Source organism: Argentina anserina, chromosome 2 (assembly GCF_933775445.1).
Source record: "Argentina anserina chromosome 2, drPotAnse1.1, whole genome shotgun sequence".
Lineage (NCBI taxonomy): Eukaryota > Viridiplantae > Streptophyta > Magnoliopsida > Rosales > Rosaceae > Argentina > Argentina anserina.
This window is the reverse complement of record NC_065873.1, coordinates 11,472,021-11,487,454: the sequence shown is the minus strand read 5'-3', so window position 1 is coordinate 11,487,454 and position 15,434 is coordinate 11,472,021. Positions and strand designations below refer to the sequence as shown.

Genomic DNA, 15,434 nt, shown 5'->3' with positions numbered 1-15,434 from the left:
ATTTATGTACACTTTAATATATATAAGGAGGGAAACTCGTGATAAAAATAAGAATGCTTGTGGTGAGATTCGAACCTTGGTTATCAAAGGTACTTATCAAGTCCTTAGCCATTCTAACAAGTTATGTTTTCATCATTTTAATGCACACTTTGACATATATATACATCTAAAATTCTAAATACTTTCAAATTTATAAATATTTTTTTAATAAATATATATATAGTAAAAAAATATTTAATTAACGTGTCCACCACGTGTCCGTGTCCAAAAAAAATTTCTATATGCCGTGTCTACGTATCAAATCGTATCCATTACGGACACTCGTGTCCGTGTCGTATCCGTACTACTTAAGTGAGAAACGAATCAAATCAAATCAAATCGGTCATTTACGATGCAAAATTGATTTATACCGTGTGTAATAATAATAATAAATAATGTTGAAAAAGAAACAAGCATTTTTACAGCTAGTGCGCGACTATTTTCATGGACCCCATCTGTCCCCCATCGCTTTTCTTTTTGGTTTGTAAAAAATTAAAAATTCGTCATTCCTTCTTTGACATATTTCCTCTCCCTCCCTCTTTCTCTCTCTGTTCCCTTTTCAGACTCAGTGTGGACTCTCCCCAACAACACCACCCCCCCAAATTCCTTGCTTTCTTTTTCCGTTTTCAATTCCCCAAATCATGTTTCCGATCCATCTCCACCTCTCACGCTCCCATCTCTTCTCCTTTCAATCGCCTTTACTGTATGTAATGCCTTCCTTCACCATCTTCTTCTTCTTCTCTTCTCCGTTTCGATTATAGCTCCTGAAATTCGATTTTTGTTTTAATTTCTTGCTGTGGTTCTTGTTCCAGTATGAGAATTCTCCAGTTTTTAATGAGGTTTTGGTTGCTGATTTTGTGGAGCTTGTGTCTACTTGTTTGAATCACATATTGTAATTGATCTGATGAATATTTTATATCCAAGAACTGCGTATTCATCTACACTGTTACTTGTCCTCCGCGAAATTGTAATAACATAACCGCTTTTCATTTTCTGATTCAAGATGAAAACTGGTCGCAACAAGTCTTAGATTAGTGTTTCTGGATAATAATTACCCTAGTTCGCCTCATATTTAGTCTAGATATGGCTTCCATGACGCGATTTTCGTCTTGTTTGATGTCCTGTGCTACTTGCAGTTGTAAACCATGTATGAGTGCTTTAGGATTTGAGTATAGGGTGTGCTTTAGTTGATTTGATGATAATTGTGTAAAATGTGAGGGTGTGATTTCGCCGAGGGGATTTTAGCATAGGAAGAAATGCTTTGCCAAGCGAAGATTTAGGATTTGTTCCTCGTTTTTCTTGGTGAAATGATTTTTATTTTTTTTTATTTTTCTTGAATCAATAGGTGACATAATCACACAGCTGTAATCGGATTTTCGTTTGGGACCAGATGTATAGAATGTGCCACTACTGTGGTGCTGAATTGGGACAACCTAAAGATGAAAAGAAGGAAAATGATAATCTGAAGAAATTACAATCAGATAGGGCTTGCAAAGCTTGTGCAGAGAAACAGGAGCGAGGATCTATCAAGCAGAACAGTGTGATGTCTATGCCAACGATCAGTCCAGCGACTTCCCTGTCAAGCTGTGATAGTTCTGTCTCCAATTACAGTAAGTTACCGTATTTTTGTTTTCATGTGTTGCATTTCGCGCAACTTGAATCAACAACTGTCACTTCATCCTGACGTGTTGTCTTAACTCCCTTAATGTTCTGATCTTTTAGGTGAATTCTCTGTTGACGTCAGCTCATTTGATCGGTATGTACACATACTCCCGTTTTTAATATTTTACTTCTCGGTACATATACCCATTCTTCTTGGTTCAGTAGTTTTCCCCTAGGTACTTTGGTAATGATTTATTGCATTTCAGTACGGCAAGCACGAATAATGACCAGTTATGGGAACCCCCGCTTGCAAACACTTCTGGGTCATTTAGTGAACCTGAGAACACAAATGCTTCAGAAGTTGAAATGGATGACTGGATATGGGATCCTCCTGAACCTGATGACCCAGAGGATGATGTGGAGGGTAGTGTGGCTTTCAATGATGATGACGATGATGAGTGTGGTGATGGCATGAAATGGGGCAAACCAAGTTCGTTGAGTCCCTCTAAAGATGAAGGAAGTGTGAGCTATAAGTTTAAAGAGGAAAAACAAAGCGCAATGGATGCAATTATTAATGGAAAGTTCAGGGCTCTTATCAGTCAACTTCTTACATCTGTCGGTGTTGTTGGATCTTCTGGGGAGGATGGTGAAAGTTGGGTGGACATCGTTACTTCTTTGTCCTGGGAGGCTGCTTCATTTTTGAAACTCCATGCTGTTGTCGGTAAAGCAATGGATCCAGATGGTTATGTCAAAGTAAAATGCATTGCAACTGGTGATCGCAGCCAAAGGTGGTAAAACTAAGCTAATAGTTCTTTCCATTTTTTCTTTTGTAGTCATCTTTTACTAAGTTAAGTAAGGTCAGCTCGATCACTTAGTTGTGTAAACACACCACACAAAGTTATAGATATGGATACATAATAAGATTTATAGAAAAGAAAATTAACTGAGCGTGGTAATCACCTGAATGATAATTGTTAACAGATTTGGGAATTGTTTGGAAGTTGGATCTCTGAAATGATTTGTGCCATTGCAGTCAACTGGTAAAAGGTATGGTCTTCAAAAAGCATGCTGCACACAAGCATATGCCAACTAAGTACAAGAACCCGAGGTTGTTGCTAATCCAGGGAGTTCTTGGTCAATCTTCAAGTGGATTGTCCTCATTTCATTCAATGGAGCAGGTAACATCATCATATTGTCTGTCTTAACGTCAATAAGAAACCATCTGTTTTCACCATCTTTCTGTCAAACAGGAACAAGAATACTTGAAGTCTGTCACAGAAATGCTAGAATTGTGTCATCCAGATGTGGTATTAGTGGAAAAAACTGTCTCTCGTGATATTCAAGAGTCTATTCTCGCAAAGAAAATGACACTGGTCTATGACATGAAGCTTCATCGGCTGCAGAGGATTGCTCTTTGTACTGGATCACCAATTTTTTCATCAGATACAATGACAAGTCAAAAGCTAAAGCACTGCGACTGTTTTCACATTGAAAAATTTATGGAGGAACATGCTGGGGTGGGTGGAGGAAAGATGCCAAGTAAAACATTGATGTTTATTGAAGGATGTCCTACACGCCAGGGTTGTACGGTAGGTACTCCTTGTATTAAACTTGTGTATCGCTTAGTTGTGTATATATCTGTGCACATCCCACATAGGCAGACAGATATTCTGTTCGGTGAGGTCATTCTTCGGTGAAGATTGATGAAATTTGCAAATACACAACTAAATAAACTAAAACGTTTCAGGCAAATTATCATTGCTACTTGTGAAGTACTTTATTTTTTTGAGGTTGTTAGTGTGAACTAGTTAATGCTCCAGTTCTGTACTGGGCTGTCAGATGTTGAAGGTCCAATTTATGTCATTAACCATTGACAGTAGAGACATAGATGAGACTAATATTTTTAAGTTCACTCCTTTCCATTCCAGCTCATTATTACCCTTATCTCTAGCATAATGAATTTTGTAATAAAACAGCATAATCTTAAAACTGATAAGTAAATAGTATTTTCCTTTCTTCTTTATATATATAGGCCGCTTTTGCGGACATCTACACCATGCGGATTCAGCGTTTCTGGCGACGGCAGGCCGAAATGGCAGGGCGGACCACGACAGCCACACTCCCCACCTCCCGGCGGTCCAGTCTGTGCCGGCTGGAGTTCCATCGGTGACCCATGGCGGCCGGAATCTGCAAAATTCAAGTTTCTGGGCAGATTCTGGTGATTTCGCGATTCCGGCAGCCGTGGGCCGCCGATGGAGCTCCAGCCGGTACAGACGGGACCGCCGGGAGGTGGGGAGTATGGCTGTCGTGGTCCGCCCCACCGTTGCAGTTTGCCGTCGCCGGAAGCGGCCTGTATATATATATGTATATATGTATATATAAAATAGTGCAATATTGTTTGTAGAATAGCGGCCACTTCCTCAGGAATATATTTCTCTCATTTCATACAGTCTTGTTTGGTAATGTTCTTATAAATTGTTTTTAGGCATCAATGAATGGTTATAGTTGACTGGTGGCTTAGTATATTATGTAAAATAATCAAGTTCTGCATGGATTGAAACACAGATTTTGCTGAAAGGAGCACAGAATGATGAACTGAAGAAGATCAAATGTGTAGTGCAGTGTGCAGTTATCTTGGCATATCATTTGATACTTGAGACTTGTTTCCTTGTTGACCAGAGAGCAATGTTCACTGCACATCCTCTATTTGGTGAAGCAAATCACTTATCCATGGAACTACCAAACCAGTTTTCCATCGGTAACAAATCTTTTAATTTGGCATCTGGTAATTCATGCATTCCACAACATATGGAGTCAAGTGGTGAAACTGAGTCAGATGCAGTTGGCGTTCCCATTTCTGATGGATTGCATGACGGTTCTCCCCAAACTGCTGACTTGGAATTACCAGGTAGCCCTACATTGTATGAACCATACAATCCTGTTATATTTTCTGGCTTCCAGTCCCTTTCAGCATCACTAAAGAAAGTTATAGGGGAAAGCTTGCCCCTGGCATCTACTTCTTATCACTCTTTGACTTCTTACTTTGGATTAAATGGAAGAGAACTGAATGATCAGATTACAAACTCTGTTTCTATTTCGACATCTCCAGAGGCGACTGATCAGTGTGATGTGGAAGATAGAGGGAGTTGTGATGAAGAGAGATCACTTAGGAGTGGAGAAATCCAAACTCCATTTACTTGCACTGAATCTTATTTGGAGACTGAAAATGATGGCAGAAACAATGAAGACCCAATAGAAAGCAAGAATGGCATTAGCAGATTGTTGGATTCCCAGAGTATTTTAGTTTTGACATCGAGAATGAATGCTTTAAGAGGGATTATTTGTGAACAAAGCCATTTTTCTCATATCATGTTCTACAAGAATTTTGATGTGCCAATCGGGAAGTTTCTACAGGATAATGTACTGAATCAGGTTCGCCACTATTTTTATTAGGTAACTTAATAGGCATGATGCTATATTCTTATTATGATGTGCATGGGTTATGTACTCAAGTTGAATATATGTTTACTTTATGTTGCCAGAAATGTTTCAGTGTCATCATGCCTATCATTTCTGTTTTTTATTTTCTTGTGTCATCTTTGATTATCTCACTTAAATTGGAGTTGTTCCATTTACTCTCAGTTCTGTGACATAAAAAGATGTTATTCTCCAAAATATTGCATCAAATTTCAATTGCAGATGAACTGAAAAAGCCTTGTGTTTTGCAGCAAAGCCATTGCACAGCATGTGGTGAGCTACCAGAAGCTCACTTATATCGTTATGCACATCATAGCAAACAGCTTACCATACGCGTTAGACGTCTTCATACTGGGAATTTGCCTGGTGAAGCAGAAGGGAAGCTTTGGATGTGGAGTCGATGTGGTACATGTAAATCTCTGAAGGAAAAATCAAACTGTACAAATCGAGTCTTGATTTCCAGTGCTTCGAGTTATCTATCATTTGGAAATTTCTTGGGGCTCCATTTTGCAAACCACTCTATGTCTAATAGACTTCCTAGCTGCGGCCATTCCTTGCACACAGACTTTCTGTACTTCTTTGGGTATGGATGAAATTCAGTAATTAGCTCTCATCTCTTGGTACTTTTGTCATAAAACAGGCTTTTCTCAGTTTCTGTATTTCCTGTAAAAATAAACCATCTAATTCACGAAGGATATTCATATGCATGAGGGTGGGAGAAGGTGCTCTCAAGTTTTGCAGCTGAGTCTGAAAAATTATTATTGATTTTGAACAACTTTTAGATCAGGCCCTAGAATGGACAATATGTGATTGTATATGTATATACGATATATATGTTTATATTTTAAATTACTATTGAGCATGAATCTTCGAATGGATTATACAATCTTGTACATGGTAACTAGTTATCTGTTTAGGTGCATATGGTATCATAATAAGTGTGTATCCAAGCAGACAAATAAATTTATTTTGTGTCCATAATGTTGTTTTTATGCTTTGCAGATTAGGTTCCATGGTTGCCATGTTCATAAACTCGCCGGTCAAAATTCATGCTGTGTCTGTGCCTCCTCCGAAACTTCCATTCAGCAATTCAATTAGACAAGAGTGGTTTGCAAAAGAAATTGCGAATGTGAGTAATTTTCTGATTGAGCTTGCATCTTTGATTTCTGATAATAAATTGATACTTCTTTGGCCGATTCTAGAATTGATAATTCCTTGCCCAACCGATTTATGTTTCCTTGAACTGATGTGGCTAATTTTTGTTTTTTGTTTTTGTTAAGGTATTACATAAAAGAGATATGTTGTTAAGTGAGGTTGACAATTCTTTGAAGAAGATTAGGTCTCAGTTTGATGGCATGACTTTAAAACTGCAAGGATCTTTGAAACAATTCTCTGACATTGAAGATATGCTAACTCAAGAAGAATTGGAGCGTGAGGTCACTTTTCTCTTTGTACTATTTTTCACATGTTTCATTTACTACTTGAGTAGTAGAAAGATGCACTAGGTAGTCATCACATTAGTACGGATGCATCCATCACTTGCTATAATCATTATTAGTTTTCTCTCGTGTAGTTCGGTAGGTTTGTAAATGGTTTTTCTCTCTCTTTCAGTAACTCTTTAGATGCATCAGTGCTATAGTCATTATTACTTTGAGCCCTGTTTGTCTGTTAGTATTCTCTCATGTATTTCGGCATGCATGTAGATGGCTTTTTTTACCTTTCAATAACTCCGTAGATGCATCAGTTTCATTCTGTTTCTTTGTTTGACTTAGTCTATATATTTTGTCTCTTTTCATTTTTGTAACATTCTATAATTCTATAGGGTGGACTCTGATGATGATCTTTGCACATGTTTCAGTTCATAAATTTCTCTTCACATGTTCTGTTTTCTCTTGTTTGGCATTGTCTTACTGACGATCTCCTTCCATTTTTGAAATGCATGATGTTTGTGTCGGATAAACTATTAAGATTGAGATTTATTCTCATCCTCTCTAACTGAATCCTAATTTTGTAACAGGTAAACATTCGCAATGCGGTCAGAAACTCAGACCAAGCTGCTTACAAAGTTCTTGGCTTTAACCGTGTACATTGGGAACTTCTTCTTCAATCATGCATTTGGGATCTGCGGTTGAATTCATTACTGTCACCACCTCCGATGATGATCCATTCCATGCCTTCGGATAAGGTAAGCGGAGAAGTCAATTCAGGTCCTCATGGCACTATGGGAGAATGTTTTTCCGAGAGAATTATGGGAAGAGGTGAAAACTGTATTAATGGTTCTTCCCATCCAAAAGTTGAGTTAGATATATCTGCAGAAGAAGATGAGTTTCTAATTAAAGAAATTCCAATCGGTGGTTCTGTTGAAGAATCTAAAGGAGTTGATCAACTTAATGCCTCTACTTTCCCCAAGGGTCAAGAGACACCACATGTGGGTGCTTCAAGCCCAAAAAGATACGCTGACCACGAGTCTAATTCTAGGCCCAATGGTTCTACTGGTCGTCATTTTGACAAATATCTGGAAGGGAATATTACTTTGGCTAATGAAGTAGATGGAGGTAGGAAAATTCCTGCTTTTGGGGAAAATGAGGATGGTTCTTCTATTCTTGATTCAAGTCTATCTCTGAAGGGTACTTCTCTGCACTCACGATTATCCAACTTTGACAGTTCAAGTGATTGGTTTTGGGCGCCCTTCTCTGAAATTCGACAAGTAGATATGAAGGATCTACAAAGAGTCCTTCCGAGGTTTGAACCTTTGAGTAAGTATACGTCAGAATACTTGCCCACAGCATATAAGTTGATCACAGAGGAAGGTCAAATGTTGCACATTCCTCTAGGAACTGAAAATTATTTAGTGTCGGACTATGATGGTGAACTGTCAAGTGTGATTGCTTGTGCACTGGCCTTTTTGGAAGATCCACCTCAGCAAACAGATATTGATTACGAGACTGGAATTGCTTATAGAACATTTGAGAGTTTACAAAGTCTGGCTCGAGTTCCTACTAATACATTTTTGCATCAGACCTCAAGTGGTTCTTTAGGTTCTAATTCAATCCATTCTATGGCAAGCATTTCTTTTGATGAGTCACGCTTCTCTAGTTTTGATGGATTGAACTTGTTGGATTCTATGGTTCCAGCAGGAGCCCACCCAATGGTAACTCTAAGAGTTGCCAAGTCACTTGGCAAGGAGAAGTATACTGTATTATGTCCATATGCCAATCAGTTTCGCAAACTTCGGAATCAATGCTGCCAATCGGAGGTTGATTATATTGCTTCCCTTAGCCGTTGTAGAAATTGGGATGCTAAAGGTGGAAAGAGCAAAGCCTTTTTTGCCAAAACAGTTGATGACAGGTTGATTATAAAAGAAATTAAGAAGACAGAATTTGAGTCATTTGTTAAGTTTGCAGATGATTATTTTGAGCACGTGAACAAGTCATTTGAGAAAGGGAATCAAACGTGCCTTGCAAAATGTTTTGGAATTTATCAGGTTGGTAGAATTTTGGTCTCGATCAGTGAAGATCTATGTGTCTTCATACTTACAATATTTTTCTCTGCAGGTGGTTGTGAGACAGACGAAAGGTGGGAAAGAGATGAGACATGATCTGATGGTTATGGAGAATCTTACATTTGGTCGGAACTGCACCCGCTTGTATGATCTTAAAGGTGCTCTTCATGACCGATTCAATTCGGCTCCTGATGGTTCGGGAGATGTGCTTCTGGATCAGAACTTTGTCAATGACATGAACTCATCACCATTTTATGTTAGTAACCAAGCAAAGCAAAAGCTGCAACGGGCTCTGTGGAATGACACGTCTTTTCTCAATGTGAGTTTACAACTTTTCTGCATTATGATGATAATTTTCGTTGCATAGCAATTTATGTCAGGTGCATGTCCTCAGAGCTTGCGATTAGATATTTGAAATTCATTAATGTAGAGAATATATGTATCCAAAGTTTTCGACATGGAAAAGTTACTTGCAGTTTCTTTATTTATCTTAGTTTGACATAGTTTTCTGTTCATATAAATTGTTTTATGTGTTAACATATTCAATATCATTGGCACCCAAATTTGCATACTCACAAATTTATGTCATATCTGCAGTCGATCAATGTTATGGATTATTCATTGCTCGTGGGGATTGATACAGACAGAGGGGAGCTTGTATGTGGCATTATTGATTATCTGAGGCAGTATACATGGGACAAACATCTAGAGTCGTGGGTAAAGTCTTCACTTGTACCAAAACATTTGTTGCCGACTGTTATCTCTCCTAAGGAGTACAAGAGGAGATTCAGAAAGTTCATGTCAATAAATATATGGAGTGTCCCCAATCATTGGTGTTCCTCAGAGCCTTCTGATCCTTGTGATGAATGTGCTGCTAGAAATACTGATTCTTCCCAACAAAATCCCAAAGGAAAGGGGGCTTAAACAGTTCTTTTCTGGCCGCAGTTTTAACTGGTATCATCATTACCCTTTTACAAATATTTAGTGGGGTGCTGCTCGCACAGCTTTAGATACTGTAAATAGTTGGTCATCTCAGCTCTGCCCTGTTATTGTGCAATTTTTAGCAAATTTCTGGGGATAGTGTCAGTGGTATAGGTCACAATGTGCAGATTACAGTATAACTCTTTTGTAAAGTGTATGGATGGAGTAGAGTTGTCAGGCATCAATGAACAATGTTGCCGTTAATGTTGGTACATCACATTCTTTCTTGTATATGAAAATTATGTTCTTACTCACCATTATCTTTTCTTGTTTGATGCTTGGCCTTTTCATTAACAATTTAATTAAAAGGTGTAACGATGGATGTTATAGACATACTTTTTAACCTCCAAGGTTGTCTGCTGAAAATTTTGTCGCACATTGATCCCAGCTACAAGCTCTACATAGGAGACTTGTCATTTAGTTTCTGTGCGACTGCTGCTGGCACATTTGCATGTAGTTCCTGAATTTCTACTATATCGTATGTGTCACTTTACATCTTTTAACCATCTTCAAGTATAGTAGCCAATTCGCACTTCTACATGTTATGTGCGTAAATAAAAAAGATTAGGACTTGGAGGACCAGAATTACTGACGCAGAACAAAAAGTGGAGCATTGACATGAGATGGGCTGATCTCTTCCACCCATCACTTTATGACATTTGCAGGTTCGCATAACGTACGTAACTATCCAATTAGCTTCCTCTGGTGGTTGGGTTTGTAGTACCTCTCTTCATTGTTATAGTTTCCATCTCTTAGAAGGGGAATTGGCTATCTTTTCAGACCTTTCTTGCTTACTCTAGATGAGAAAGTGACATGATATTTGTTAACAGAGAAGCTGTGGCAGCTGCCTGTAAGTCTTTCATTGTAAGCCAGCAAATATACTATTTGTGTTCTCTTCGCTTGGCACAAACTTGACAGAATTGGAAATCGCACAGGTTAGGAAGTGTTTAAATTCCAGAGGTGGTCCAACAAGGAACTTTACAAGGACTTGGAATAAACAAGTTTAGGAAGATACATATCATAATTTGATTGTTTCAACCATTTGTCTGGATTTATCAGTTGCAACTTGCAACTCTCAGGAAAATGAGAATCTAAAATAAAATCACTACTTCTATAATACATCACTACAGATCTTTTAGATTGTAGCCTCGATTTGGCTCATCCAACTAATAACCAAAAATGAATGGCAGCAATGGGAGGAGAAACTGGTTTATATGGGAGAATTAATAAGGGTAGATCATAAAAAAGTCCATTTGGACATTGGTAATTAGAAAAGAGTCAGGCAAAGATTGAAAATTAAAATAAAGTCACTCATGTGAAATTGCTAAAGTGTTGCCCATCAACTTCATACAATTTACGAAAAATGCCACTGCTGAAACTGATACACAGACCCTTTTTCATTTTATCTGATCATCCACTCATCCAAATCCGAATTCCAATCCTGTCATCCAGTACCACCACCGCCCATCGCCGCCGATCTTAAACCTCCCCATCGTCGATTTCCGATGGCCAAAACCCTCGTGCGATGACGTTGATCTTCCCCGGCAAACCTCACCGAGCTCACACCTTCTAAGATGAGCACAGCGTCGACCCCACCGGACGCTACGAGGATGACGGCTCGTCCGATGTACAACTCGATGGCGCTTGCAACCATCACATCAGATTTTGATTTCGCCTCCTAAGAGAAGAGATGACTTGTTATGCATCTCCACCGTGAACTAAAGTCATCTTCTTCGATCCCGTCCGTCCTCGATAGGGTCAACGACAAGCACAACATCAATGGTCATATTCTCTGTTCAGTTTATCGGAAATCATCACCGTGGTCTCGATTTTTGATCTAGACCCTTCGCTTCTCTGCAACTTCAAATTCACGACGTCTCCGACGAGTCATTTACCATGCATGCCGACTGCAACACCGCCAGTGTCGGATACTCCTGGTTGTTGTTGTAGCAGAGCAGAGCCTTCGTTGGGTAGAGGTCCAGATGCAAGAGTGGTAGGTCGGCGTGATCGTTCGAATCATGCAGGTGGTTGTTGTCCTTGGTTGCTTGATATCCTTGGCTTCTGTCAGTTTTTTTTGGTAGTGTGAGTATCAGTTTACCTGTCACATTACCCGTCACACTACCTGTCACACTAACTTTGTGCTGTGACAGGTACTGTGATAGGTAGTGTGACATGTACTATGATAGATAGTGTGATAGGCAGTGTGATAGCTAGTGTGACAAACAGTCTGATTGGTGGTGTCTGTACAACATAAAGTGTCAATATGTATTAGTTCAAGATCACAAAAGTTTGTTATTTCTAGTCATTTTTTTTCATCATCATCACCATCTTCTTTTTCTTTTTCTTTTCACAAAATAATCACACAAAAACAGTGTGACATATAGTGTGATAGGTATTGTGACAAGAGTTGTGACAGGGGTTGTGATAGGTAGTGTGACATGGGGTGTGACAGGGGTTGTGATAGGTAGTATGACATGGGGTGTGACAGTGAGTGTGATAGTTAGTGTGACAGAGGTTGTGACAAGTAGTGTGACAGAGGTTGTGACAAGTAGTGTGACAAGAGGTGTGGCAGATAGTGTGATAGTGGGTGTGATAGGTAGTGCGAAAGCGGGTGTGACAGATAATGTGACATGTAGTGTGACAGAAGTTGTGACAGTGAGTGTAACAGTTAGTGTAAATAGATAGTGTGACAACTTCTGTGACAGTGGGTGTTAGCTGTTGTGACACTAGGTATGATAGTTAGTGTAAGAGGTAGTGTGATAGTGTCTGTAACAGTGGTTGTGACAGTAGGTGTGACATGCCGAGAGGAAATGTGTAAATATGCGAAATTTTGTCAAAATTCAAATGAGATTGGTATAAGTATGCTCAGAATGAAGAAAATAGTTAGAATTAGGGAACTTTGAGCTTCGATTTCGTCGGAATTACTTGGAGCACCGCCATCGATGGCGGCAATCCTTTGCGATAGTTGTTGCGCATTGTACGGTTGGTCGATTTGGAGTGGATAGTATATCAAATGAAAGAGGGGAGTTAGATTTTTCTAACGGTACCAATTTCGTCAAAATCTATCGCCGGACGGGAATATTATGGCCGAAAATAGAAAAAAGAATGAAAAAAAAGAAGAAAAAGAGTGAGAAATGACAAAATAGTTCAGAAAATATTTTTAAAGTGACTTTTTTCTAATTTCGTTGATTTTTTTCTAATTTTCACTTAAATGTGATGACTTTTTTATAATTAATTAATAAGTAATGACATTTTTCTAATATAAGTTAGGAATGATACTTTTTTATAATTTGCCCAATTAATAATTGAATTACCATGTGGTTTACAAGGGATAATGAATAAAATTGAATTACAATGTAAACAGATTATGATTTTCACAAAAAGCAAAATAAGTGAACAAACCTATTGCAACACAAGATACTATCATGAACAAGTATAGGAGTATAAGTCACTTTACTCACGTACAATGACAACGGTGTGGAAGTGATACACCGGTAGGTCTTCTGTTTTCACGAAGGATTGCTTCCTTAATCAACGGAAGCTTTTGGTAAACCTTTTTCCATATGTGGTTCACTGCACCATCAGGAGGAATTGGCCCAATGCCTCCAGGATGACCATTGTCATACTCAAACACCGGCTGTAGCTGAGCCATTTTCTGACGAAATCTATCCCTCTCTGCTCTCGGAATGCTCGTAAGATGACCCACAAGCCAGTTTGGTGTCAACGCATCACTAACTGCTACAAAAACTGAAAATTCTGAATAATCTATCATTCCTTCGAAAGGAAGCTCTATGTCGTCACTGATAATAACAGGTATACAAAGACTTTGAATGGCATCAAAAAGCCGGCATGAAGTGGGAGTGTCCCCAGCCGGGTGCAAGCAAAACTCTGATGTTCTCATCCCTTTTATCGATTGCTCCCTCCCAGTGGCATTAGGGAAGCCTTCCTCCATGATAACATTGGGCACATTAACCAACAAATCCCACAATTTTTCACGGACTAAGCCTCCCTGTAATCACAGTACTCGATTAATCAACAAGCATCTCAATACCATGGATTAATTAACATCTCAGGAAGCTAGTATATAACTATATATAGCGATGATGCACATAAAGCATGTTAAACGTTATGGCAACATGATAATTGCAACCTACATGAAAGATGCAAAAGCAAATTGCACAGCCAGTCTACAAGTATCAATTCAATGCTCATACTAACCCGGTGCCTGTGTTTAGCTCCTTTGAAATAGAGTAGAGTCGGCCGCTTCTTGTCCTCCGATAGTTGCAACCTTGGAAGTAGATGCGTGTATGGCACGATGACATCTTTGAGTATCGAAACTTGCGTGTGCTGAATCACATCCGATGTATTGTCATTTGATAACTTGGATTCAAGCCTGTACCACCCGCCAAAGTCTACAACCAGGAGAACCGCCGGGGCTAGCTCTGCTCTGACATGCCACATTGCCACAGGGTCTGCCAAAAATTGCTTCAAGTTTTAACTTAGCCTGACAACCCAGAGACTAACATAAGCTCCTATTTACATGCTATGTCTTGACACCCAAACCTAACAGAAATAAAACCAAACAAAACCAAAACATACCAGTGAGGACAAACACATGGTCTCTTCCACCAGACCTCTTCCAAGCCTCAGTGTTCTTCACCAAATCCACCACCTGCCTCTGCCTCTCATAGTCTGCATTGCCAACCTTCTTCCTGAACACTCCTTTAGCAGTCGCCAGCTGCAGCTCGGCGCTCAGAGTAGCGAAGAACGGTACGAACACGACGTCAGATTCGGCGGGGTCGGAAACCCGTCTGGCAAAAGACCCAGTTCTCTGATGAGGAGGGGTCATGAGGTCCCCCAGGATCCAGTACTCGGCGCTGTATTGCTTAATCAATGGATTCTCAGGGTAAGGTGGGAAGTTGAGGGTCGTGGGCAAAAGGGTGTTTTGGGTTTGGTGGTCGGCGTCGGTAGTGAGGCGGGAGTCGGGGCCGGAAGCCCAGTAGGTGTGGAGGAGGGCGTAGTTGAGGGATCTGGGGAGGTCTGCGAGGTAGACATTGATGGAGTTGGGTTGGGAGATGGAGAATGAGGCGGAAGAGGGAGGAGGGGGATTGGAGAGGAAGAAGAGAGAGAGAGAGAAAGCGAAGAGGAGAGTGAATGCGAAGAAGAGAGCCGGGACGGAGCAGATTGAGATCGATGTTGTCTTGATTGCCATTTGTGTTTTGGTTTGGATGGGTCCGGTGGTGACGCTGCTCTATATTTGTTGGGAGATCTCCCTTGGGAACACAACTGAAGCCAACTGAGTTGGTGAATGATACGCCGCGTCACCCGCGTGAATATATGCCACGCGCCCAGGCACGTTGACACCAATATTCACTTATTCAGTCCTCCCTCTCCCTCTGTCTGTTCGATTTTGCGAAAGGAATTTTTTGGTAATAGTTCAAACCCACTGTACTATTAATATCAGTACATCAATTTTTCAGTAATGGTACACGAATTTGGAGAATTCTGCTATACGCTGCTGATGCAACAACACTTTCATTCACAAATAATCTTTCTCACTATACATTTTAGCAAACTCCTCATTCACCACACACAAGTGTGTGTATACCATACCCTGCTGCACAACAGATAAACCCCATGAACTTTCCTCCACATATAAATATGGTATATCAACTTTCATACCTACAATATAAGTACATGAATTATTGAATTCTAACCAATTTTCGTACATCCCTGTTAACTCACTGTGAAGTCAACGTTATCTGACATAGTTGTGAAGGGTAATTACATATGTTCCAGACTTCTTCCCATTTTACTCCTACCATTACGTAGC

General features: G+C 39.7%; 2 protein-coding genes across 2 annotated transcripts; one reads left to right on the top strand and one right to left on the bottom strand.

The window, feature by feature from the left end:
• Positions 1-586: 586 nt before the first annotated feature.
• On the top strand, positions 587-9,853 carry LOC126785051 (putative 1-phosphatidylinositol-3-phosphate 5-kinase FAB1D). Its single transcript, XM_050510628.1, is given in 14 exon segments — positions 587-746; positions 1,385-1,649; positions 1,762-1,795; positions 1,908-2,429; positions 2,675-2,819; positions 2,892-3,230; positions 4,207-5,073; positions 5,370-5,701; positions 6,121-6,247; positions 6,399-6,554; positions 7,136-8,602; positions 8,673-8,939; positions 9,218-9,512; positions 9,515-9,853. Coding segments are annotated over 13 exon segments (4,887 nt in total). The 5' UTR covers positions 587-746; positions 1,385-1,429; the 3' UTR covers positions 9,631-9,853.
• A 2,999-nt stretch (positions 9,854-12,852) lies between these two features.
• Positions 12,853-14,865, bottom strand: LOC126785066 (probable arabinosyltransferase ARAD1). The gene is made up of 3 exons (XM_050510653.1): positions 14,201-14,865; positions 13,820-14,073; positions 12,853-13,610 (listed from the first exon to the last, which is right to left on the bottom strand). The coding sequence occupies exons 1-3, from the start codon at positions 14,811-14,813 to the stop codon at positions 13,059-13,061; spliced, it is 1,419 nt and encodes a 472-aa protein (XP_050366610.1). The 5' UTR covers positions 14,814-14,865; the 3' UTR covers positions 12,853-13,058.
• Positions 14,866-15,434: the final 569 nt, after the last annotated feature.

Coding starts and splice junctions, on each gene's coding strand:
- LOC126785066 (XM_050510653.1), bottom strand. CDS start 14,813: ATGGCAATCAAGACAACATCGATCTCAATCTGCTCCGTCCCGGCTCTC. Junction 14,074..14,200: donor CCATGTGTTTGTCCTCACTG/GTATGTTTTGGT, acceptor AATTTTTGGCAG/ACCCTGTGGCAATGTGGCAT. Junction 13,611..13,819: donor GAGCTAAACACAGGCACCGG/GTTAGTATGAGC, acceptor CTGTGATTACAG/GGAGGCTTAGTCCGTGAAAA.